The following is a 27304-nucleotide window of genomic DNA, read 5'->3' on the forward strand; positions in this document are numbered from 1 at the left end:
ATAAACGTGCAGCTCTTACTTAAAATAGCAGGGAAAAAAATGCTGACATGGTTGGAGGCGGGGAGTTCCACCATAAGGTCAAAGTTTGTAGCACAAATCCTACAGTGCAAACGTGTCTAAACCGAAAACCTTTTACAAAACACTGTCTTTTTCTCTCACTTATCATGAAAAAAGAAGAAATGTTTTGGGCCGGGCGGACCTTATTAATTTATTTTAAAACTATCGTAAATCTTAAACTCTCTGTAAAATGTCGAACTCTTCGGAACTTCGGCCAAACTCACATTATCAATGGTAAGTGACTCATTTAATTCAAAGTAACGTTAGTGATATTTCATTTGTGAACGAATTAGTGCTTTTGAACAAATCATTCACGTTCCCTTCCGTATGTTTCTCTGCCTTTTGAAGCACGTGACTGATTTCCTGCCTTCAAAGTTGGTCATTTATATATTTATAGTATATAAATATAGATAGTTTAAACATTAGTGTGCATTCTAACGACAAACGACTGGACCGACTTTGTCAAAGCATTAATGTTAGTAAAGACTGACTGACTGACTGCAGCACGAGCAAATAGCATTCAAGTAAGGACTGTGAAGGAGAATCTCATTGGATGGAACTACTAAACGGACACGCCCCCTCCATTGAACGAGTCGATGTTTCGAGTCTGAACATTTCCAAAGTCCCTTTAAGACAAGTCATTTCACTCGGCGGCCATCTTTGAAACGCCTCTCGGGCATCCTGGGCATCATGCAGCTCCTATCTCTTTGAATGGGGAAACATCAAAATTCTCCAAAACTGTTCGCCAACCTTACGATTAAATTTCATATTTGCAATCACCAATGAAATCTGACAACAACTGTCTCATAAATGTTTTTCCAAACTATCGAATCATGACAAAAAAAAAAAAAAAAAAATTCCAGGCTGGATCAAGCTAATGCGCATTCGCAAACCTAAATGCGCGTCTCTTGTGCCTCATTTCGGAGACGCGAGTCTGACTGTTTCTATAGAAACCAGTGCTTCTAACGACCGCTGCAGTGACGCGATGACTTTACCAGTCGGCGATTGGTTCATATTTAGAAGGCGGGACTTATTCCGCCATATTGCGCGTTATTACACTTTCTCCCATTCAGAACAATACGAGTGACACGTCTTGTGTTATTCTATAGACCTTATTTACCAGAGAAACAAGCGCGCCGCCATCTTTATGAAATTGTCTTTTAACTTCCGTTTTGCGGTAGCTCTGTACATTTCTATGGCATCGCTGTCAAAGAATAATTAGATGGTTAAGTGGATTTACATGTTGTAGAGTTAATGAAAGTTATCATGAGCATTGTTATGTTTAAAGCAGATGTCTTAACAAATGTCAGTAGATCGGGAAGATTTTAAAACGAGCAGTTCATTCATAAACGTAATATCGCTGTGGAAATACAAACCGGAAGTCAAAAGACAACGAGCGCAACGCTGAAAAGGGGCGGGGCTACATAAGGTCTATAGTCTTTGACATTTCGTTCGTGAACGCAATGAATTTCTGGGACATTTTGAACTGATATCTTATTCGTGAACGAAGATCTTCTAAATTATGAATTATTATCTGCGGAATTATGAATGTGTAAAAAAATGACATTGTTAACAACTTAATTTACGTATGCAAATGCTGTATTTTTACTACAGCTTGAATAATAAAATAAAACAATGCTCAGCCGGTGACAAATTTAGGGAAAATATACACCTAGGCCTGCTGTGTTGTAATTTGTGTGGACATTGCTTATGATGCTAAACAATTATTATTATTATTATTATTATTATTATTAAGTAGATTTGTAGGCATGCAAAACCTAATGCAGGATAAGATAAGAATCTATAATGAATCGATTCAGGAGATGATTCAATCATTACATACAAAAAAACTCTCGCCTGATACAACCTACTTGCGCTACGATGTAACCACTTAGAGGGACACTCAATTAATCGATGAACGAGTCTCTTTAATGAACTGAATCAGTCACTATTTCAAAGAAGAGGAGGTTTCCACTGCAAAGTCCTTTTTTTGGTTTGTATGGGTGGGCGTGGCCACATATATGTTGCAAGTTACAAAGAAAATCCCGCTTGGAAACGTACCTCTGGATGTCTGCCCTAATGAAAAGAAATCGGTCTGAATTCTCGCGAACGATATTTCTGACCACCGTTTAATCAAACACAATGCAAGTTAATCCAAAGCGCTCTTTCCGCCAGCCAATCTTAGCCTTTAAGAGGCGGGGGATGTAGAGCAACATGTGCAAGATGATCTCCTACACTGTCTGACAGAGAACGGAGCTCTAGAAACTTTTCAGAAAGCACAGATTATCCCAAAGTGTTTGTATCTAAAATGGTGTCGATTAAACGGTTGACATCTCTGTTCTCTGTGTCTTGGGAGCAAACTCTCATATGTGTGGGCAGTTTGTTCATTACACTCTTCATTTTTCTGGTGACTCGCCAGCTCTTAAAGCAGCGGAGACCCCGAGGGTTTCCCCCTGGACCGGCACCTTTACCCATGATAGGGAATATTCTGTCCCTAGCCACCGAGCCTCACGTCTACATGAAGAGGCAGAGTGATATCCACGGACAGGTACGGATGACACTTCACTCTCAGTCCTCAACTTCTCTTTTAGTTACTTGGACATAATCACGTAACATGCATTATACACTTGTCAAGTATGCTGCTTTTAATTTTTACGTATATTTTTTGTTGTCAATTGTATGGATTTTTCTTTTAAAAAGTTATTTGAAGCCACTAAATAATAATAATAGTTATGCATAACATTGCAATGCATCTTACTGTCTTGTAATCAATGAAGCTGTCTACAATGGAAGCGTCCTTTGCGACGCGTCGCTATGCGCCTTGACTTGTTTCTTTTTCTAACGCGCTGCTCCAGCCACTTCATTATCACTGTCCCTTTTGAATTTATTTATTTATTGCTTAGAATTGTAATCGTTAATGTAATTAAATATCTCCTGATTGTTACATTGATGTTTCTGATATAGTAATATATAATAATAAAATTGAATAGTAATTATGATAATGGTCCCACTTTATATTAGTTATTAGTTTATATTAGTTTAACTACTTCCGTGTCTACTACTATGTCAAAAAAATGTTTTGTGCAATGTAGGTTACTTATTGTGTTCATGTTGCAAAATACTTTTTCTGTAATTACACAGATTATTTGCAAATGCAGGTAAATGCAGCTTTTTGAAATTTTAAAACTAAAGTTATACACTCATTTCACTGTTGCTGATGTTCCTGGTTGAGCTCACAGCTGATTGGTCCATGTTAGTGAATTGGAGCGTTCTAGTCTTGACGCGCCGAGTCGCGAGAAGTGTAGCCGGGGGTGTTTAAAAGGAACAAAAGAGTATTGCATTTAGCGTTGAATTTTTGGCAGAGTGCTGCAGCACTCAGTTTTGCAGAATGACCAAGACATGCTGAGTCAGCATGCCTAATTCATTTCCTCACCGTGTCCATGAGGGTGAACGAAGTCCTCTAATTATACCCCGTTCATTAGTAGAAATATGTTTGGCATAGGAGTGGATTAATGAATATTGCCCTTTTATTATCCAGATTTTCAGTCTAGACCTGGGAGGAATCTCGACTGTTATTCTAAATGGTTATGATGCCATTAAAGAGTGCCTGTATCACCAAAGTGAGGTTTTTGCTGACCGTCCATCCCTCCCTTTATTTCAAAAGATGACAAAAATGGGAGGTAAGTGGTTCCTTATAACATAATTTATTTGAATGTTTTCCTAGAATAGATCACTGTCAAAAAATCTAGATAAAAAATAATGAAAATTCCCAAAGTGAAAATTCTGACATTATGTACAACCCCTTATGTCCTTTTAAACTTGTAAGCAGTAATTTTATTTCCATGGAGAAAAAAAAAAAAAAAAAATCAGAAAAACACTGTAAAACCATGGACTTTAGCCATGCACTGTATTCCAAGTCTTCTAAAGCCACAGGATAGCTTTCTGTGAGAAACAGACCGAAAAAGTCATCAATCACTGATAATGATAACAAGCTGCAGTTCAAGCAGCAATTGTCTGCATATTGAATATGAATAAAGCATATTATAGTGAATTCTTTTCTTTGTTCTTAACAGTCATGGTCACTATGAAATCTCTTGTGAAAGAAAAAAATCTCCATTTGTTTTATGCAGGAAATAAAAACAGCATATACAGGTTTACAACAGCATGAAATCATTTTCATTTTTAGTGAACTACTTTTTAAAAAAAAATTGGGGTGATTCAGAGAAAAGGCTCTGGCATGGTAATGTATGTCAGAGTTGGGGCAATAACTAGAGAAGAGCGGACAGTCACACATGAGGTTATCACATTATCAGTATTGCAATTCTTGTAAACTGTGTTTAAACCAATGAGACTATGACTGTTTGACTAATAATCTCTAGTTAAACATACATTGTTTCCATTTTTAAACCATCCTCTCTCAACGTTTATTCATTCTCCATCTAGGACTTCTGAACTGCAAATATGGTCGAGGCTGGATCGAACACCACAAACTGGCTGTGAACTGCTTCCGCTACTTTGGCAGTGGTCAGCGAATGTTTGAGAGGATTTCTGAGGAGTCCCTGTTTTTTCTGGATGCCATTGACCAGCACCAGGGGAAGCCCTTTAACCCTAAGCATCTCGTTACCAATGCCGTCTCCAACATCACCAACCTCATTATCTTCGGGCAGCGTTTCACCTACGATGATGGTGATTTTCAGCACATGATTGAGATCTTCAGTGAGAATGTGGAGCTGGCAGCCAGTGGCTGGGCTTTCTTGTACAACGCCTTCCCCTGGATAGAGTACCTGCCATTCGGGAAGCATCAAAAGCTGTTCCGCAATGCCAACAAGGTCTACGACTTCCTTCTGCAAATCATCAAGCGATTCTCGCAGGACAGGATTCCCCAGTCGCCGCAGCATTACATCGATGCCTACCTGGACGAAATGGAGCAGAGCGCCAGCGATAAAGCTACATCTTTCTCTCAAGACAATCTCATTTTCTCTGTTGGAGAACTTATCATTGCCGGCACAGAGACCACCACAAATTGTCTGCGCTGGGCTATGCTATACATGGCCCTATATCCCAGGATACAAGGTTGGTGCTAACGAAGCAGCGGGTATTTTTTCTTGTTTACAACATTTTAATGTCGTCGCACTAATCACGTCACGTTTTTTCCATGCAGAAAAGGTCCAAATGGAGATCGATTGCATCCTGAATGGCAGACCACCTGCTCTTGAAGACAAGCAGAGGATGCCATATGTGGAGGCAGTGCTGCATGAAGTCCTGCGCCTTTGCAACGTCGTCCCGCTGGGCATCTTCCGCGCTACGTCTCAAGATGCGTTGGTGCGTGGCTACACTATCCCCAGGGGCACCATGGTCATCACTAACTTGTACTCGGTGCACTTTGACGAGAAGTACTGGAGCGACCCATCCATCTTCTGCCCAGAGCGCTTCCTTGACTGTAATGGAAAATTTGTCCGGCGTGAAGCATTTCTCCCCTTCTCAATAGGTGAATATTTAGGAAATCGGTAAATCTAAAAGCTTGACACGTTATTCTTCATTCTTATGCATCTGATCTCCATGTATTTCGATGGTTTTAGGTAAGCGGCACTGTCTGGGAGAGCAGTTGGCCAGATTGGAGATGTTCTTATTCTTCACTACATTGCTTCAGAGGTTCCACCTTCAGTTCCCAGAAGGCTTTATTCCAAGTCTCTCTCCGAAACTGGGCATGACCCTTCAGCCTCGGCCATACGCCATATGTGCCATCAGGAGACAGCAGTAAAACTTCCCCTGTGATCTCTGGAACACATGCACTCACGTCAGGGGATCCTACCAAGAAGCACAAATGTCAGAGAAGTTCTCCATCTTAAATTCCATCAGGTTTTCAACGGGGAATTTTGACCTCTGATATTGACTTGTTAAATTCTCTGAACGTGTCCTCTAGAGTTTCACAGAACCCAGCCTGAGAGCGATAAGAGTACTGTTACAGAACACATGGTGTGGAGAGCAAAGAATGAGCACATGTGTTACCAAACAAGAACGTACATGAGGGTATCAGGATAGAGTTTAGCATGAATCTTTGATAACTTGAGTCGAAAAAGTGTACTGTGTAACCAACCGAACATTGTGCTTGTCAATATGAGCTATTGTGTCAATGATTGACAGGGTTTACCTCTATGATGGTTTGGAGGTCTGTCTTCTTGACTCACGTTGGTTTAATGCCATATAGCAGTTCTGCAATAATAACGGCCCTTTCCCTAGTTTATCTCAGTGGAAAGAGACTATCAAGAAACTTGAGCTGCAGTATTTGGTGCTATTGTGAAAAGCTGACTCCAATATACGTTTTATAGTACAATATCCGTTTTCCTAGAAGTTTTTGTGCTTATAATAAAATGAACCAAAACCTGACAAACTTGTATAAATAAACACAAAATGAACCTTTGTTACGCAAGTTGTGTTTTAATTCTGATCCTAAGCTGTTTTCCTGTCTGCGACCTCTCTTTCAGCTTTGCTGGAATTTTCCGAGGCCAAGTTATACACCATATAAACAAAGCTGGAAGGGGAGTGTATAAGTAGAAACTTCAAGATTTCCTCAGAATGACTGACCTGTGTAGTTCTGTGAATTTGTAAATCTAGCACATTTCAACAATGAATAATTTAAATAGCAATTCTTTACAGTCTTTACTTTGACTTTTGACTCTTTGTTAATTGTGAATCTACAGTGTGTACATGTTGCTTTATTAGTGTGTGTGTATATGTATATATATATATATATATATATATATGTAGTATATTTATATATAGTGCCTTTAGAATCCCCATGTTGTCACAGTAAAAACATGTACAGGCCAAATAATCTTTCCAGTCTGTTATTTGAACACCACTTACACAAACTGCACAGGACTGGAAAGTCAATTAAAAACTGAGAGTGACAGGTAGGGCATTGCTGCTCTGGGTAAGCTGTCACAGTGATTCTGTCATCTGAAGAGATAAAGCTGGCCTTTCATACGACCTACACTTGGGGACTCATCATCCGCTGACTGTCATCCTACAGGCAGTTCCTCCCATGAGAGCACTTGGGCTTTCATCTGAGCACGAAAGAAATAAGCTGCAACTTGCACTTGTAGCTAGACGATGCTCAGTAGCATTCCCAGATAATGTCAAAACATGTTGCGTCATAGAGATAATAGTGAAGGGTGAAGATATTTTGCTTGTGTTTGGACTTCTCTTATTAGGTGAAAGGTCACTGCTTGTTCATTCACTGTGGTGGTGATTAAAACACTATCCCCCGGTTTCACAAACAAGGCTTAAGCTAGTCCCAGTACGTTTATAAAAGCTAGGCCTAATCCTGGCTTAGGCTAAGCCCTATCTGTGAAACCAGGCCTAAATATGTACCTGGATAATGTGGTTTGCACAAGTTTTGTGATTACACTATTAATGAGACCAGGGGTTTTCAAACTTTTTGATGACAAGGGCCCCCAAATATTTTCATCCTCTTGGAGCCCCCTTCCCAGAACATTAAGGTTGTTTTACATTTTCCAAGTATATAAAAACCCTGCCTGAGAAAAATATCACTTTATAAATGTTAAAACATTACGAAAAAAAAGAAAATTAAGTTTCCAAATTAAATAACTGACTTTTGTATCGTCATTGTACTAAAGAAAATTGATATAAGTAAATATTTTCCAGATAATCTGACAGCATTGACAAGATAGAGATAAACATTTTTATGTAAATGCTTTCCTGGTGAGATTGACAGAGTATCTAAGATAATTGTAAATGTATACATGCCTTTGATAAGCCGTCAACTTAAAAAGTAAATATTTTCCAGATAAAATTTTCTTATTGACAGCACTACTTTTTTTCTAGTTTTGTGAATTTTTTTTTCTTCATATAAAAGTTACATTTACATATACCGTTCAAAAGTTTCCTTATTCACCAAGTATACATTAAATTGATCAAAAGTGACGTTATAAAGACATTTGAAAAATAAAGAACCCTGAAAAATATATATCATGGTAAGTGGTAAGAAATGTTTCTTGAGCACCAAAACTTGAATTAAAAAAATATTTTTGAAGGACTATGTGACACTGGAAACTGGTGTAATGGTTGCATTTTATATTGTAATAATGTTTCACAATATTACCGTTCTTACTGTATTTTTGATTAAATTAATGCAGCCTTGGTGAGCATAAAAGTCTAAATGGCTTATTGTTAAAAAAAAAAAACAGTGCTGTAAATACATTTCATTAATATCTTAAGTGCACACACTGACTTTGACAGCCCTAAAATACATTTTGTGAATTATTTTTTCTTTTTCATTCAAAGTTTTTGCAGGGACCTTAGCACTCCCCCGCCTCTGGCGGTCCCCGGATCCCAGTTTGAAAACCCCTAACTTAAAACAAGTACACATCCGCACCCATGCATAACAGAACAAAGAAAAAAGAAAAAAAAAATGACACAGAAATCAATTGAGAGAGTAGAACTATTGTTCAGGGATGGTGCTTTTATGACAGCTATAAATAATAACAAAAAAGTCAATTCTCCCCCACAACCCTGAAAAGGCTGAATGGTTACATCGGACATTGCTATCTAAATGCTACATAAAAAAGTAAATGCCATCATAAAAGGTACTGATGACAGGAACGTCGGAGGTTACTGTGGTGCGACAAATGCCCCACAGCGAGATACCATAGTCCGTTTTGACGGTCGAGCAAGTGGTCAACACGAGGGGATGAGGGCGCTGTGACGCTCTGATTTGCCATCACCCTGCTTGGCAACCTGAATGACGTTCGTTCAGAGTGCGTGTGGGGGGGTGGGGTGTATGAACTGAGCCACACTGCAGTCCCAGATCTAAGAAATTATGAACACACAGTCTGGACAGAGAGAGAGAGAGAGAGAGAGAGTGAGAGAGAGAGAGAGAGATAGAAAGAAGCACCACAAGCTGCTTTGGGTGCGCACAAGCACCCAACACAGAACACACCCTGAGCACAGGCCAAAAAACGAGTGACTAATGAACAAACCCACAAAGGGAGACAGAGACAGTTAGGCATCCGGCATCGCCGCTACAAGCTCAGCGAGCTTTGGAAATAAGGGCCGTTCAGCAAAGAGTGGTTATGGGCAGGAACAAAAGACAGTGCACCCAAAATGAACAACTAACAAACTGAAAAACACAACACTCAAACACATCCACATCTGTAAATAGCATTAGATTTTTTAAAAACTCCTGAAACAAGATGATAATTACATGGTCTCAATGTACAATATATGTCAGCTGTATGTAGAAAACAGACGCATTGTTGATTAATTAAAAAATATATAATATAATATAATATATATATATATATTATATATGCAAGTATTCTTTCTGTGCAGAGGTTAAACACTTGTTTGGTAGTAAAATGTGCACATTTATATCTTTTTTTTTTTTTTTTACTCTTAAATATACTAGCTTGATTTACACTGCCTACTTGAGAACTTTCCTCTACAGAGACAAAATGAGTTTTGTTGAGGTGAGGCAGACCGAGAGAGAAAGAGACCCAGAGCCTGTTAGTCTCCACCTCCCTGTCCTCCCCTCATTATTCTAGTGGAATGCCTAGAGTTCTTGCTTCAGACAAAAAATATAGAGAACTATTAGTATTAAACCTGCCTTATGGTGAAGAATAAGAAAATTCCAAAAAAAAAAAAAAAAAAAAAGTACAGCTTTCAATGTGAAACCCTGGATTACTTGAAAATGGACGAACTGGCCAGATTATGCATTTGGCAATAATTAGAGTAAGTACAAGCATGTGTGTGTCCCTATGTTCAAATAATGCCAAACCCGAAGTAACCCCAAAGCAATGTTTAGTCTATGATTTGCATGCTAACTCAAACATTTTATTTTCAGTAACATTCCTAGGTTCCAATTCTTATCAGGGGGTCTTTGGAAATAATAAACATGGATAAGTTGGTCTGGAGCAGCTGATAAGGATGGGGGGTTAACATCCAGGACACAGCACTTCGAGGGAGCATCTCGTTTTGTTAACGACTTTCAAGTTATTCATACAAAAAATAGAAATTTTTTCTGTCCCGCCCCTGAAAAGAATGCTCGACGTGCAAGTTGAAATTGCAGAATTAAATTTTCGCAAAAAACAAGGATCGATCCTTCACATGAATCCTGAGTAACCGTGAAAAAATATATCTATTTAAACGTAAAAAAGGAGAAACGTCCCTTCATTTGAACAGCATTCCTGTCCCATTTGCTATGCTTTTAAACACAGACGGACTTTACAGAGAAGATTCAACGATTGGCAACTCAGCGTTCCTGAAGAGGAAAGGGGGGAAAAACACACAACAAATGAAATGAAAGAATGAAAACTACCTTACAGACAACAAAGACAAACAAACAAACAAAACAAAAAAAATGCAGAAAAGTGATCGACGTGAATAAAAAGCATCCAAAACGATGCAGAAGTCAGGTCATTTTTCAGTCAAAAATGTCAGCATTTCCACTTGTCCTAGTGACTCTGTTCAGTAATACAGTGTTTTATGTCGCCAGCATGAATTGGGGACTGCACATACAGTGCAGCGTACATAGCCCATTTTCTGGACCACAAGAAAAATAAAAACAAACCAAACCATATATATATATATATATATATATATATATATATATATATATATATATATATATATATATATATATATATATATACATACTTTTTTTTTTTTTTATTAAAAAGTTCAGACAGGCACATTTTGAGTTATGCTTCCTGACACTGAGCCTGAAAAGGCATCAGTTATAGTCTTTCTGTTTTTGAACTGTTCGCTTTGGTAACGGGTGTCAATTATGTCATTGTCTCTTTTTTTCCCCAGAGTCTTTTTCGTGTCCTATTTGACTTAAGTACCTACGGGAGAGATAAGAGCTCTACGTTGAAGGCAGCATCACAGCCAGGTAACCATGGATGGCACAATTCTCCCCTGCCTGTTTTCCTCTCCGTTTTCTTCTAATCTCACAACACGATTCTGCGTCTTCAGAGCTCTGATCGTTCTCCGCTGATTCTCCATGGGGTGAAAGTGCATAGGAGTGGGGTTCCCACCAAAGGGTCCTCTCACAGTAGTAAGGCCTTTTTTCAACACAATGTGAACTGCATTAGCTTCAGAGTGTCGGCACAGTGACGAATTTCAGCACGGGGAGATCCGCTAGGGTCTTCCTCTGGGTGTCAATGTGTGTGTTTGTGTAGGTGAAGGAGAGGGAGGGGTCGTTCGCCTCCGTTTAAGCCCCTCAGTGAGCTTCATTTGCTCCTCTTTGCTACTGCCGTTCCTCATCTTCGGCCTCCTCTTGAATCACCTGAATGTCATCGGAGGAAGAGGTGGATGGAGGAAGGCTGGGGCTCTCGGATTGCTGCTGCTGTTGCTGCTGAGTCTCCAGCTCTTTGGCCTTCTCCTCTTCTTCGATGGTCTTCTTCCACACCTTGTGGTTCTCTGTTAAGTGCTGCATGATGTTGCAGAACAACCGACGTCGACCCTTCCTCCTCTCTGTAAGGAAAACATACAATTAGTGTGTACGACATCTAAGCTGAAGTACTAAGAAAAAGTTCTATCTTTGGTGAATGTAAAGGCCCTTTCACACCAACACTTATTTGAAAAAGTAAGTCAGATATTTTGTTTTAAATTTAAAATGCATTACTAGTTACTTGAAAAGTAATCTGATTACGTAACTCATGTTACTTGTAACCAGTGGCGGCTCGTGGCACACTAAATTCTAGTGGTCTGGGGATCCCCTGCCGATTATTATTATTAGCCTATTAGCTTAACTGCTTTAAATTGGCTTTTTGCTCATTTAGACAGAAAATTTTAAGAAAATGACAAAAATACAGCAAGATAATACAAATATAATTTCATTTACCAATCACTTGAAGCAAACATCCATCCATCCATCCCTCCTTATATGTCTGTGTTAAAAGAGCGTGTTGGGCCATTTAGTAAAGCTGGCTGCATTTGCAATTGATGCGTGGAGTCTTCCTTCATTTTTAATATGTAGAATTTCTAAACGATAGCTTGGTAAATTTGTTGGCGATCAAATCAGCACAGCGGTAGCAGTTCAAAACTAATATCACGTTATTCATGAAATGTACATCTCTACGATGATTGGTTGATATACCAAGGGAGGCAAGCCTCCCCTGCGGTGTTTCTCAGCTCTCCTAAGCGCTGAATGTAAAACACTCAATGGTGATTGGCTAATTTTTTACAAACTGAGGCACAAGATGAGCTCGGCTCATGTGCCTCCCCCTCACCTTCTCTATCCCCTGCGGTTGTAATGGCAAAAAACGGCAGATTCGACATGTTCGTGAAAGAACAGCGGCGCTTTCGATTTCAGTAACATATTATGGTGTTACAGCAGTGAAATTACTAACAAAAATACACATTCTGAGACATGAAATTAAACGAATAACTGGGAATTTTATTAACATTAAAGGTGCTGTAGAACGTCTTTTTAAAAGATGTAATATAAGTCTAAGGTGTCCCCTGAATGTGTCTGTGAAGTTTCAGCTCAAAATACCCCATAGATTTTTTTTTATTAATTTTTTTTAACTGCCTATTTTGGGGCATCATTAAATATGAGTCGATTTAGGCTGCGGCCCCTTTAAATGCTCCCGCTCCCGCCCACGGAGCTTGCACTTGCCTTAAACAGCATAAACAAAGTTCACACAGCTAATATAACCCTCAAAATGGATCTTTACAAAGTGTTCGTCATGCAACATGTCTAATTGCGTAAGTATGGTATTTATTTGGATGTTTACATTTGATTCTGAATGAGTTTGATAGTGCTCCGTGGCTAATGCTAACATTACACACTGTTGGAGAGATTTATAAAGAATGAAGTTGTGTTTATGAATTATACAGACTGCAAGTGTTTAATAATGAAAATAACGACAGTCTTGTCTCCGTGAATACAGTAAGAAACGATGGTAACTTTAACCACATTTAACAGTACATTAGCAACATGCTAACGAAACATTTAGAAAGACAATTTACAAATATCACTAAAAATATCATGTTATCATGGATCATGTCAGTTATTATCGCTCCATCTGCCATTTTTCGCTGTTGTCCTTGTTTGCTTACCTAGTCTGATGATTCAGCTGTGCACAGATCCAGACGTTAATACTGGCTGCCCTTGTCTAATGCTTGAACATGGGCTGGCATATGCAAATATTGGGGGCGTACATATTAATGATCCTGACTGTTACGTAACAGTCGGTGTTATGTTGAAATCTGCCTGTTCGTCGGAGGTCTTTTAAACAAATGAGATTTATATAAGAAGGAGGAAACAACGGTGTTTGAGACTCAGTGTATGTCTTTTCCATGTACTGAACTCTTGTTATTTAACTATGCCAAGATAAATTCAATTTTTAATTCTAGGGCACCTTTAAATCATCCTTTTCCCCATTTTCTCCTCAAAATTTTAAGTAGGCTGTGTCTCCCTTGCCTCCCCTGGCGAGCCGCCACTGCTTGTAACGCATTACCCTCCAACACTGCTGATAAGCACAATTGTATAGTCATACTTGGTTCAAGATCCTCGTCCAGCTCTTCATCTTCCGTTTCAATGTCTTCGGTTTCCTCTTCATCGTCTGAGCCTTCCTCGTCAATCCAGTATCCTGGCAGCAGCCCTGCAGCATCATAGGAGTTACAAAGAGGCCCGACGATATGCGTGATAAAAGACTCCTGCAGCTTTGCTAACTGTGGTGCCGAGCGGTCCATGAATGGACTGATGGGTAATCCTAGAGTGGCTTCCTCGTCACCCTACAAAGGCAGAAATGCGAAAAATGCACAAATGTTGATCTCATATTGCCACAGTTGAAGTTGTGTACATTATCTAAAGTGAATAGGACATACCTGCTCATAAAACTCATTGACGATACCCTCTGTCCATTTGAGGTGAAGGCTGCGGTCTTTGGCTGGCCCATTGATATCTGCCAGCTTAATGCACACTTGGCACACTAACAACCTGTCATTTTCATTAGTCCAGTCAATACCTGGGCTATTCACATCATTAACCTGAAAAAAGAAAAATATTAATCAGAGCATTACCCACAAGAAAGCACCATTTCTGCAGTAGGCAGGTAATTAAGATTTAAAATAAGTCTCTTAAGCTTACCAAGACTGCATTTATTTAATCAAAAAATACAGTAAAAAAATATTATGAAATATTGTTACAATTTAAATTAATTGTTTTATATTTTAATATATTTTAAAATGGAATTTATTGCTGTGATGACAGAGCTAAATTTTCATCAGTCATTACTCCAGTCTTCAGTGTCACATGATCCTTCTGAAATCTTTCTTTTATGCCGATTTATTGCTCAAGAAACATTTCTTATTATAATCAATTTTGAAAAAAACAAAAGTGGAATAACAGGAATTGTTTCACTCTGTTGCTCTGTCCATCCATTTTTTGAACATAAGAATGTGTCCTGTTATTATGTGCAGTTTAACATTGAAATACTTACCGTAGTTTGCAAGTGAAACAAGTATGCTTGTTTCATTCTACTAGCTGAGGCCTTAACGCAATGCAAAACGTAAATTGTATTTATTGGTATTGGCCCACAACAAGCTGTTGCACTCATTACTGATTACTGATATTGGTTGTTGATACCCCTACTACTGACCTTAGAATTAAACTCTGCCAGGAAGTCAAAGTGCTTCTTCAGGTCTGTAGCGAGGATGGCCTCGATCACTAGGAATCGAAAGCGCTTAAACTCGACGTGGTCCAAGCTGCACAGGAAGTTGAACTCAGGCCGGGAAAGAAAAAGGCTCCAGGCAGAAGCTGCATGGTGGTTCTCCAAAACTGAACGGTCATTATACAACACCGCCTGTGTGAGAGTGTGTGTGTATGCGTGGAGAGATGGAAACAGGGAAAGAAAGAGAGAAGAAGAGAGAAACAGTGTGTGAGTGAGTCGAGAAGTTTTATGCTCTGATTACAAAATCATATGCTTCTGATTGAAGATGAGCTGGCTTTACTTCTTGACACAACAGTGTGAAAACTACATTGATAGCCAAAATTGTGTTTATGAGCAATTTAGAACTAAATTAACTATACAAAATCAAAAGTTCTTCTAAACTGAGGGAAAAAAAACAAAAAAAAAAACTACAATTTTGGGGATTGTTTTTTACTAACCTGAGGAGCGTTAGTGGCTACAAGAAAGGCATTTGTGCGACCAGGGTGATCATAGTCATGCATAGCAGCTGCTACATATAGTGCCATGAGTTCCAGCGCAGGGACATTCCAGGCCAGACAGCCGTAACTGTCATCTGAAAACGAGGAGCTTTTGGACGTGGCATATGCCACCCTACCTGGGGAGATTCCACTGTCCGAATCTAATAAAAACAAAGAGTGACTATGTAAAACCAGTGATGAAACACTATTACACATCCATTCCAGGTGTCAATCCGTTTCAAAATCAATACAGTATCTTACATAACCACCTAGTTGACACGCAGCTTACTTTATTTAAAAAAATGCAAATTAGCCGATAATTCACATTTTGATTTATGAAAAATTATCATGTGATTAGCCGATAATAATACTGAAAACTAAAATCAATCAAAAGTAATCTATGTGAAGACCAAGGGAAATGGGCATGTCCAATATAGTCCAAATATATCCAATATAGAGTCATACCTGATAAATAAATAAAATAAATCTATAAAATCAGCCGATAACTAATATGCATTCCTAAAAACTGCAACATTTTTGTATGGAAATTATTTATTAAATGTCCAATTTAATTCATAATATTATTCCTCTGAAAAATGTTTAGATGAAATGAGAAATTATCTATATACAAAAATAAAAACTATACGAAATGTGCTCAGCAAATGAAAAAAAAAAAATTTTTTGCCAAAATTGCCAAAAAAGAAACATATATATATATATTTTGAAGGTCAGTGAAGTGAATAGAAGCCTAAATTCAATCTGTTCATAGTATAAAGTGATCAAGTCTCTTTAGAAAATTTGGACTAAATTGCTCAATTCATATGGATTACTTTTACGATCTCTTTATGAACGTCAAAGTGGTAGTCAACGGAGGGAAAGAAAGCCCTCAGATTTGATCGAAAAGATCTTCATTCGTGTTCCGAAGAAGTCTTACGGGTTTGGAACGACAAGAATTTTCATTTTTGTGTGAACTAACCCTTTAAAACGTCACTAATGCATTAAGAAAATCAAACACCACCAAGAAGCTGCAATTAAGCTGACCAAAGTACAGCAAACCAAATACTCTGAAATCACACTCTTCCATCTCTTTCCAAAAGATTTTGGAATATTTTGTAGCTCTGTACTTGAGCCAGCTAGTGAAGTCACTGGTCTCAGTGTGATTCAACACCTCTGCTTGCCAGAGATGGCTGCTGCATGGAACAGCAGCAGAGTGAGTCAGAGTAAACTCCATTTGAGAAATTACAAGAGCCATCAGCAGACTTAAAATAAGCCTCGGACATGCTGAGCCAGCAGCCACCTCAGATCTCTATCGCAATAGAGGATCTCTTATCGGACAGCATTTGCACCGCTGGCTGGAATAATGAAGACTGAGCAGCGGTGATGGCCTCTAATTTATTTCCGATAGATCAGGAGCTATGCTAAATATAATTAGAGACATGACTGAGGATACAGATGCTCTAACCTGAATCTGTCCATCATGTACACTATATTAAAGTTTTATCCAGTACCTTATCCAAGGACACAATGATGGTGGACCATGAATCGGCCATTATGGGATTTAAACCTTCAACCTTTCAGATACCAGTCCACTGTACCACCCCGTCTCAGTAATGCCCACCTAAGCACATACATCAAAGTTTCTTAGTGGCAAAACTAGATCGCCATACGAGAGCACAGATGTACCTGTATCACTTCCTGTGACATGCTCATTATGGATCTGCTGAAAGCCTGGGATTGGTTGGGTGGTAAGATACCACACTGCGTGAAGGACGTCTGTGGCATGGACACGGTTGTGATCTGAGTGGAGAACAGATAAAATAACACATTAACACCTCGGTGGAATAATTTCTGACCGTTCTCAGTTTCACATGACACAAATCTGCACTGTGGTCCAATTTGAGAAATACTGAAACAATTCTAACCCAGTTTTCAAGTTTAACTTCAACAAGATTTTTTTTATTTTATTATTCTCACAGGGGATATCACGATAGCCGTTCTCCAGAGCGCAAAAGTACGTCATGAATTCCCGCACAGGGATTTTGAAGATTTCGAACAGACCCGTGTCCTGGAACAAAGTGTACGCCACCTGAGAGAATGTAACAAACAGAACTTCATTAAGACAAGACAAGCAGTGAGGCATCGAGTCCCTGCAGATTCATGTTTATTGGCACAGAGTACTGAGTGAGACCACCAGTATTACATTCAGCTAAATCTATGAAATGCCATTGACATCAGATCACATGTGAAAAAGTGTGGTAGTGGTTGGATTTAACTAAACGTGACTGGTTTCAATTAGCTAAAAGAGAACCATGCTTTCCACCTAAAGTGATGAAAAAACTCTCAGTGGCATTTTCTGTTTCACTAATGTTGATTTCCAGAACTTAGCTTCATCATGTCAATAGGATTTTTAATGCTGGGCTTAATACTTGGAATTACAAAGCACTAACATAGCTGAGAATCCTGCCAGTCTTCCCTCCCGTAATGTCCATCAGCTCAAAGATCTGGAAGTTCCAGGTGTTGATCTTTTCCATGAGTGCTTCATGCTCCACCAGCATTGAGTCCAACCTGAACTCCTCGTCTCCCTGCCAGAGATCAATCACAGTCAGCAGACAGAAGGTAGAAGGTTTCGCAGAAATCTCCGCTTAGTCTTACAGAAGAAGTGATGCCTGGCCACTTTTCCAGAGATAACAACGAAAATATTTGACTAAGTCAGCTAAATTGATATTGTCCTCACACGCTCTTACTGTAGACCCCTTTAGGCAGAACAATAAACCGAGGGTTTGAGGAGAGATCCACTCATGAGCCACAGCTATAAATCCAGCAACCACATAACAATGCAAAAGCATGGGAATGCAAATAAGCACTCTGCTTCTAAACTCCACTCGGCTTGTTCAACAGCTGGCCACTTTAACAACTGCCAGATTGGCCAATAAAAAGAGCGGGAGAGCAGTGGAATCAAGTTGGGGGCATTTCAGGTTACGTAAAAGAAAAGCTTTTCTCTTGCGGGGCTTTCTAAGGCAAAACAGCACTTCATAAATTAAAATTACTTGTCCACAAGCAACACTGGATCTTGAGTTCAGTTCCTGAGGCAATGTTTTGGACATTAATATAATGAAACCATGTGGGGATAAAGTGTAGTTCAGCATGTGTGCTCTCTACCTCAGGATCCAATGAGGACTGCTCTGTACTGGAGGTCTGTTCCTCTTCCTCGGGCTGGCTATTTAGCTTTTCCCCCACTGTGTCTGGAGCCCTCTCCTCCTGAGACTCAGCCTCCAAGCTCTCCTCTCGGATCAGGTTTTCCCCACCATACTCTACTCCTTCAGCTAAGAAAGCAAGCAAAAGCATCATTTTGAGCATTAAACCAAAGGATGGACTCGGGAATGACTCTTTTGTGAGAAATGGTATTTGTCATTCAGCTTAAAAACTTTACCCGAGCGTGTTCTTTGCATCTCATTGGCTGCTGGGTGATGACACTCACCCACCTCCACACCGGCCGCACCTTTCAGCATCTGTCGGCCACAACTAAAGAAAAAAATACAATTAATTATTTCTCTTATAAAAGGTACAGCTTAATTAGTCTACTCCTCAGAGAGAAGAGGCAAAGGGTTCTAGAAGTTACAGTACCTGGTGCACAAGGGGGCCGAGACAGGACCTCGATACTGTTGCTGGAAATCAGGTGAGCTCAGCGTGTAGCCCAGCGGTTTGTGCAGGTTGACACTGGGCTTGGTGAGGAAATCAGCAGTGTCTGGGAACTCCACAGGAGAGCGTGTGACCAGAGATGAGCCGGGAGCAGCAGGGGGACTGTGGGTCGGGGAACTGACGGGACTCAGGCTGGGAGAAGCACCTATATACAAATCAAAATCAAAAACTTAGGTTATTCAAAAAACTAAATGTAATTCATTGAAAAAGATTCAGAGATACATTCCTTCTATGATGAACATGTTTAATTTCAGAATTAAAACCATTTAAATATTTCTGTGGGCTTTAAGTTAAGGTGGTGTAGTTGTACAGAGACTACTAAAGGTCTGTAAAGGTCTGAAACATAGTGAAATTCTTGAAAAAGAAATGTTGCCATTAATCTATTACTATCCCTTGTCTGTCTAATTAAATAAGTGCGGTGTAATCAACATACTGTACAGGTAGCCATTTTGTTTTCCTGCAACAAGAAAACAAGTAGAAAGGACCCTTTTAGACCCTCATGCTTGTGAGTTTGGGTCATTATGTGTCATTATAAACCTTGAAAAATAGGATTGATTTTTGTTGTACTTTTTACTTAAGGGTTACACCACGTATAATAAAAAGTCTTTAGATTGCAATCATCTGTAGAATACATAAATGTACACTATACGCTATAATATAAACTTTCAAAAAAATAACGTAAAAAAGAAAACATGAATAAAAAGATTTGATTTCTAAGAACTTGGCTCAAGTGTTGTATACTCAAATTATTTAACATCTACTAGGACAGTGGTTCTCAACCTTTTTGACTTTTAGCCCCACATTGTTCAACACAATTATTCAAAAATATTTTTATTATATTTTTTCTGGTATTTCTGTAATTTTTAAAATGCTGCTTGTTTTCTTTTTTATTAACCAAAACCTGTTGTGTTCAATGCAATGTAAATAACCATGCCTTTGTGATTCTGAAATATCAACAACAATTTCAAAAAAAGACCCCTTTTTGTTGTTGTTGTCTTTTAAGAATTTTAATTGTGTGTATACAATTAAATCATTTTAAGCCATCCTGTGGCCCCCTTGGAAGTATGCTGAGGCCCCCAGGTTGAAAACCACTGAACTAGAACATCCTTGTTTGTCATTTGCCAAAATAAGGAGACAGCTGTTGCAGTAAAGCCATCTAAATCAGCCTGACTAATGTCGTAATTTTTACAAAATAATATATGAAGGGAAGGTTATTTCACTCTTGATTGGTGCTGACCTGGTCTTCTGGGTACAGTGTGGCCATAGGAGAGGGTGACAGAGGACGATCTCTGTTTAGGAATAGTCAGCAAGTTGCTGTTGGGCCCATTAGAAAAACAACTCTGGCTGTAAGGTAAAAAAAATATAAATATAAATAAATATATAAATAAATAAATATATATATAGTGCTAATATATACAGTGCTCATTTTGGGAGAAAATCTGTGCAATTAATTTTAACAATGCAAAATGTGTTAAAACAAAACTGAGATTACTACACTTTCACTGAGATCTGAAAGCACAAATAAGCGGTTTAATAAATCAAATCATTTTATAAATATGCAAGGGACGAGTGATGTCAATTTACTTTAGATGGAGTTTAGGGGTTCTCAAACCAGCTGCTGATAAATCTCTTTTTAACACTGCCACCTTGAGGACAAGCAATAAAATTACAGAAAGCACATTGTCCTAATAAAATCTTAAAACTATTGCCTTATAAAACATTTCATGATATTGTATCACATTTCGTGACAACTACCAATCCACAGATACAAATGCACTTGTGTTCCTGTCCTCGACCACCCTTGAGGAGTACAGAGAGCGCACTAAGGTAAGAGTGCAGTTGTGAGGCCTGACCTGCTGAGCTCAGAGTGAGATCTCTTTCCATTGGTGCGTTCCCAGCGTGAGGAGGCAGACTCCAGTGGGGGCAGAGAAGACGAGGCTGAACTGCGCCTTAGCTGAGGGGTAGGGAGACTGTTCCTGCTGCTTAGACCCTGAAAGTACACGGTCATTTTGTAAGTACTCAATAAGCAGACGTGACTTACCGTATACCTGTTACAGGGACGATCCCTTTGGAGCTACCTAGGGCAAAACTGTGCTCAAGGACACAATGGTGATGGCTTATGGATGACTACTTGCAGGGATCGAACCAGCAACCATCCTAATATCTCATGGTTATTGCACACACAGCCCAAGTTGAGGCAATATTTCAAAACGCTCTCCTAAATCATTACTGTGAAATATTATTACAATTTAAAATCATGTTTTCTATTTTAATATATTTTAAAATATACAGTACAGTCCAAAAGTTTGGAACCACTAAGATTTTTAATGTTTTTAAAAGAAGTTTCGTCTGCTCACCAATGCTACATTTATTTAATTAAAAATACAGTAAAAAACAGTAATATTGTGAAATATTATTACAATTTAAAATAACTGTGTACTATTTAAATATATTTGACAAAGTAATTTATTCCTGTGATGCAAAGCTGAATTTTCAGCATCGTTACTCCAGTCTTCAGTGTCACATGATCCTTCAGAAATCATTCTAATATGCTGATTTGCTGCTCAATAAACATTTATGATTATTTTCAATGTTGAAAACAGTTGTGTACTTTTTTTTTTTCAGGATTCCTTGATGAATAGAAAGTTCAAAAGAACAGCATTTATCTGAAATACAAAGCTTCTGTAGCATTATACACTACCGTTCAAAAGTTTGGGGTCAGTAAGAATTTTTATTTTTATTTTTTTGAAAAGAAATTAAAGAAATGAATACTTTTATTCATCAAGGATGCATTAAATCAATCAAAAGTGGCAGTAAAGACATTTATAATGTTACAAAAGATTAGATTTCAGATAAACACTGTTCTTTTGAACTTTCTATTCATCAAATAATCCTGAAAAAAAAAAAATATTGTACACAAATATTTTGTACAATTGTACACATTAAATGTTTCTTGAGCAGCAGATCAGCATATTAGAATGATTTCTGAAGGATCATGTGACACTGAAGACTGGAGTAATGATGCTGAAAATTCAGCTTTGCCATCACAGGAATAAAATACTTTGTGAAATATATTCAAATAGAAAACAGTTATTTTAAATTGTAATAATATTTCACAATATTACTGTTTTTTACTTTATTTTTAATTAAATAAATGTAGCCTTGGTGAGCAGACGAAACTTCTTTTAAAAACATTAAAAATCTTAGTGGTTCCAAACTTTTGGACTGTACTGTAACTCATTCCTGTGATGACAAAGCTGAATTTTCATCATCATCATTACGCCAGTCTTCAGTGTCACAAGATCCTTCAGAAATCATACTAATATGCTGATTTGGTACTCAAGAAACATCTCTCATTTGAAAACAGTTGTGCTGCTCAATATTTTTGTGGAACCCGTGATACTTTTTTTTCAGGATTCCTTGAATAAGAAGTTCAAAACAACAGCATTTATTTATTAAATAAAAATAAAAACATTTGTAAAAATGTCACTTTTGACTAATTTTCAGCAAGCATTCTGGATAAAAATATTATTTTCTTTAATAATAATAATAATAATAATAATAATAAAAAGATCATACTAACCTCAAACTGAACGGTACTGTATATCTGTACCATATCGGTTTTCAGCTGATTTTCAGAGATTTTTCGATTTACTGGTTTCAGTCTATACTGGATATATATAACGGCCGACATTTGATATTTAATTGTGCATACTAATTTCCCATATTTTTAGGTTATCTTACCTGGTCTTAGACTAAAAGGACTATTTTAAATGCATTAACATTGTAACATTAAGTGCAAATCTCATAATGAACATCCATTTCTCATATTGTACATTATAATGTTGTGATGCCTTAAAGGTGCCCAAGAATGCTTTTTCACAAGATGTAATATAAGTCTAAGGTGTCCCCTGAATGTGTCTGTGAAGTTTCAGCTCAAAATACCCCATAGATTTTTTTAAATTAATTTTTTTAACTGCCTATTTTGGGGCATCATTAACTATGCACTGATTTTTTCAGCGCGCCGCCCCTTTAATTCGCGTGCTCCCTGCCACACGAGCTCTCGATTATATTACAGCACATTTACAAAGTTCACACAGCTAATATAACCCTCAAATGGATCTTTACAAGATGTTTGTCCTGCATGCTGTATGCATGCTTCGAATTATGTGAGTAAAGTATTTATTTTGATGTTTATATTTGATTCTCTATGAGTTTGAGGCTGTGCTCCGTGGCTAACGGCTAATGCTACACTGTTGGAGAGATTTATAAAGAATGAAGTTGTGTTTATGAATTATACAGACTGCAAGTGTTTAAAAATGAAAATAGCGACGGCTCTTGTCTCTGTGAATTCAGTAAGAAACGATGGTAACTTTAACCACATTTAACAGTACATTAGCAACATGCTAACGAAACATTTAGATAGACAATTTACAAATATCACTAAAAATATCATGCTATCATGGATCATGTCAGTTATTATTGCTCCATCTGCCATTTTTCGCTATTGTTCTTGCTTACCTAGTCTGATGATTCACCTGTGCAGATCCAGATGTTACTGGCTGCCCTTGTCTAATGCCTTTCATAATGTTGGGAACATGGGCTGGCATATGCAAATATTGGGGCGTACACCCCGACTGTTACGTAACAGTCGGTGTTATGTTGAGATCCGCGTGTTTTGTCTTTTAAACAAATGAGATTTACATAAGAAAGAGAAAGCAATGGAGTTTGAAACTCAATGTATGTCTTTTCCATGTACTGAACTCTTGTTATTCAACTATGCCAAGGTAAATTCAAATTTTGAATCTAGGGCACCTTTAAAGCATTTAAAACAACTGATTTTACTTTTCAGTATTTAAATTGTAATTTATTTTGACAAAACAGTACATGATTTTAATATCAGTATAGACTTTTTGTCAGTTATTGGCCATAACATGTATATAATTTACCAATTCAGCTTACCACCATTGGCCATAATACTAGTGCAGAGAAAAATACATTCAATTATAAAATTATTATAATTAGGGGCCTATTGTTATTGTTAGTGTTCTTATTTATATAATCATTGTGAATGTTTATATCTATTGTAAATATATAACTATTGGCCCTTGAGTACTTACAATATAGTAGCAACATTCTCTTACTGTCTACTTTTCCAACAACTTACCTGAACTACTTCAAATTACGAGTGGCTTGGCAAACAACAGTTTCAAAGTCTCTTCCCCAACACTGCTGCTCACCTACCTTCAGTGGCTTTCTCTCTCCTCTCTCTGAGGGGTCTTCTATCTCAGCACAGGGGTAGAAGCCGGGGAAGGGTGTGAAGGGGTTTACCCGTGGCCGGCAGGACCCAGAGAAAGCTCCCATTAGGCTGCTGACGCTGCGCAGTGAGGAGAGGACGTGGGGTGAGAGAGACTGGTCCATCAGCAGGTCTGAGACCAGGTTCCTGGCCTCGTTTATCACAGACAGATCCACGCCATTTCCACTCACTGCACCCTAAGCACACACAGAGCACATATTACAACATTCATAGAATGCAAAATGATTTATCCCACACTTATCTGTTTATGGGACTTATACTGCCTCCTTGTGGTCATTTAGAGGTACAGTGGGATTTCAAACATTGACATTTGCATTTGGCAAAGTTTTTTTTTTCCATAGAGCGACTTACATTGCATTGCTTTTATCAATTGATGCATTCCCTGGGAATTAAACCCATGACACTGGCATTACTAGCACCACGCTTTACTGTTTAAACAACAGGAACGCCATCCCACTGCTCCAGACTTGCGCGAGTAGAAACTGTAGCAAAGAGTGACTCATTCCCGGAGCCATCCATTTGATATATCTAGCCAAGTAGCAGAGACAGTTTTTGATGATATCCACTCAGCGGAAAAAAGGAACCCTTCATAATGATATTACAGGAAGAACTCTGGATGTATCTATAAACTCAGCTAGTTTTAATCCATCTTCAGCCTTGTGCGTACATGCTGAGCTCATTTTATTGATTGTATTTAATTCAGACATACATAATTTTTTTGAAGGGGTTCTGATGAAAGTAATAAAGTAAAGTGGCGGCACTGCTGCGACTTGCATGTGTGTGCGTGCTCACACGTGTGTGGTAAAAGTGCACAGCGAGCACTTCCTCCAGGCTTTGACGTCATTTGGCAAGCTTTATGTGAGCCAGGATGAGGGTTATCCACTCGCAGGTCAGCCGCAGTAATGAGCGGCGGGCAGATGGAGGGGCTACAGGCCTCAGCATGCTAACAGGCAGCAAACTGTCCTCAGATGGACGATATAAGGGGCTTTTCAGACAAAAAGAGAGTGAGAGGAGATGCTGGTCTGTATGTGACCGACTACACAAGATTACACTCTTATTCCTGACCGTACATCGGTGTTATTGTATGAGATACTATTATAGTTTTAATAAATATTTTGAATTAGATTTTGTGTTTATATTTTCCGTTTTCAATGTATTTTGAATTAAAGTTTTAGTAATTTTGTTGTGTGTTTTTGTCATTTTTATAAGTTATCGTTTTTAAGTATGTCTATACAGTTTTTTTTTTTATTCCATCAAGTTAATCTGAATAAAAATGGGAAATGGCAACTAGCTGAAAAAAATAAGCTTTTTTACATTTTATTTTTTAAGTGAATTTTTTTTTTATGTTTCAGTTATAATAATTACCCTGCTGTACATAAGGCATTATAAAATAAAACTTTCATACAAATAATAATACATTTAATAGTCCATTATACAAATAAAACAATCTAATACTGCAAGTGTGTGTGCACGTACGTGCATGCTGAAATACACGGATTAGTTGAAAAGCTAAACACGAGTAGTACTGACCTGATATTGAGGCTTGTACCATTGTTTCAGGTCCCAGTCCCACAGGATCATCTAAAGGACAAAAAACAAAGGCTCTTTAAAGCACATTTCATTCACGACTGCCACCCTGCACAAAACCTATGGAAAGTTAAGACAAAGAAGCAGCAAAATGAGTTATTTTTATGTTGCTGAAGTGCCTATAAGCATTTAAAAATAAACACTTTTCTAAGTATTGGTTTGTACAACCGTTTTGATGTGGGAGTTAAAATTTTGTCACCACCTGTGCAATGTTTTTTGAAAGCTGTAAGCTGCTAAACGAAAATCTTTCTGGTGCTTGCAAAGAAAGAAAAAAAAAAGAAAAGAAAACCACTCTAACCACAATGAGACGTCAACAATAGCGCTCACAGATCTTATCTAGCCAAACTACGTCATTTGACTGCATTTCCACGTTATCTGTCTCACAGGCTCAGAGGAAAGTCACCCAACAGAAGCCAAGTCCCACAACACTATCACTGAGATAGGTCACAGACTCTGTCTGTTTTCTGATATCACGAAGTATAGCAAAGCAACTTTTACAGTTACACTGTAAAAAAATAAAAATAAAATAAATATGCTTGAATGGTCTGTAGACTAAAACTGATTCTTTGAAAATCAAACTAATCTATTACACAACAAATTAAGAGGCCCAAACTTCAAAGCAAAGTCACAATCATTTTCAGAAGCAACAAAACAAAATGTGCATATTTTAAGTACTATAACCAACAAGTTGTTGGCCACTTTATGTATAATAGTTTTACAAGAATTAGAAAAATGTTGTTTAAGATTAAGGGTTTTATAACCCATTTATTTTTGCATTTTCTGCACCAAGGAGTCTGGTTTATCTCTGTTTACAACAATAAAGAAAGATAAAATCCTTTCATTTAGGGATATGGACAACTTTTCAGGGTACAGTGGCAAAAGTTATTTTAACAACCAAGCAAGCGCAAATGAACAAGAGTTCAGCCGCGTTATCAAAACAGCGGCATGTCACACAGTCTTAAAATAATCAGTCAAGCAGAGTTCGAGAGAGTTCTCGGCCAACAACGGCTCATATGTGAGCGGTCGCCATGTTAAACTCATAAAGTCACTATAACTAAACTGCAGTGCAGCGTTTGATCACATGGGGGAGTACTGGTGATATGTGACAGAAGAGCCTGGTCTCTCTACACAGCTCAGAGCGGCAGACAAAGAAGAAGTCCCCTGCACCTGCGCTGGCCGTGTTATGTGTCACTTCCAGCAGCTCTGATCTTTAAAACCAGCACCAGTCTAACACTCAAAGCTGTCCAAAAGACATGACCACAGACTCTTACTCATCTGACACACTCGAGGCTCTGAGAGCAACAGATGGAATTGATAGAAACACTCTCACCTGTGAGGCTGCAAAGCCTTAACAGTCAATAAATTGAAAAATATAAAAATAAAACAACAAATGAATCCACATCAAGACTCATTTGAGTTTAAATGCTTATGATGTCAACACAGTGGCCTCTCGCTCTCAAATCAGA

The 27304-nt window shown here is 38.2% G+C and overlaps 2 protein-coding genes across 10 annotated transcripts in view; one reads left to right on the forward strand and one right to left on the reverse strand.

The window, feature by feature from the left end:
* Positions 1–6478, forward strand: part of LOC125264640 (vitamin D 25-hydroxylase) — a 204837-nt gene extending 198359 nt beyond the window's left edge. For 4 of the 8 annotated variants that reach the window (XM_048184171.1, XM_048184172.1, XM_048184174.1 and 1 more), the window contains 5 exons: positions 2477–2605; positions 3596–3737; positions 4501–5130; positions 5219–5545; positions 5637–6478. In XM_048184171.1, coding sequence (XP_048040128.1) covers positions 2531–2605; positions 3596–3737; positions 4501–5130; positions 5219–5545; positions 5637–5818 — 1356 coding nt within the window. In that variant the 5' untranslated portion in view covers positions 2477–2530 and the 3' untranslated portion in view covers positions 5819–6478. Of the gene's footprint in view, positions 1–73; positions 292–1422; positions 2606–3265; positions 3504–3595; positions 3738–4500; positions 5131–5218; positions 5546–5636 lie in introns of those variants that run through there. The other 4 variants (XM_048184169.1, XM_048184168.1, XM_048184175.1 and 1 more) reach the window with 4 other exon arrangements.
* A 2029-nt stretch (positions 6479–8507) lies between these two features.
* pde3b (phosphodiesterase 3B) overlaps positions 8508–27304 on the reverse strand; it is a 61763-nt gene continuing 42966 nt past the window's right edge. Inside the window, exons 2-17 of one of the 2 annotated variants that reach the window (XM_048184166.1) lie at positions 25782–25832; positions 24179–24427; positions 20788–20924; positions 20172–20278; positions 19368–19391; positions 18860–19079; positions 18666–18757; positions 18395–18558; positions 17683–17817; positions 17210–17321; positions 16919–17032; positions 15197–15396; positions 14688–14891; positions 13915–14076; positions 13584–13821; positions 8508–11553 (exon numbers count right to left, since the gene is read on the reverse strand). In XM_048184166.1, the coding sequence (XP_048040123.1) occupies positions 11327–11553; positions 13584–13821; positions 13915–14076; positions 14688–14891; positions 15197–15396; positions 16919–17032; positions 17210–17321; positions 17683–17817; positions 18395–18558; positions 18666–18757; positions 18860–19079; positions 19368–19391; positions 20172–20278; positions 20788–20924; positions 24179–24427; positions 25782–25832 (2436 nt within the window). In that variant the 3' untranslated portion in view covers positions 8508–11326. The remainder of the gene's footprint in view (positions 11554–13583; positions 13822–13914; positions 14077–14687; positions 14892–15196; positions 15397–16918; positions 17033–17209; positions 17322–17682; positions 17818–18394; positions 18559–18665; positions 18758–18859; positions 19080–19367; positions 19392–20171; positions 20279–20787; positions 20925–24178; positions 24428–25781; positions 25833–27304) is intronic. The other variant, XM_048184167.1, reaches the window with a different exon arrangement.

The sequence above is a fragment of the Megalobrama amblycephala genome, linkage group LG3 (genome assembly GCF_018812025.1).
Source record: "Megalobrama amblycephala isolate DHTTF-2021 linkage group LG3, ASM1881202v1, whole genome shotgun sequence".
In the NCBI taxonomy this organism is placed as follows: domain Eukaryota; kingdom Metazoa; phylum Chordata; class Actinopteri; order Cypriniformes; family Xenocyprididae; genus Megalobrama; species Megalobrama amblycephala.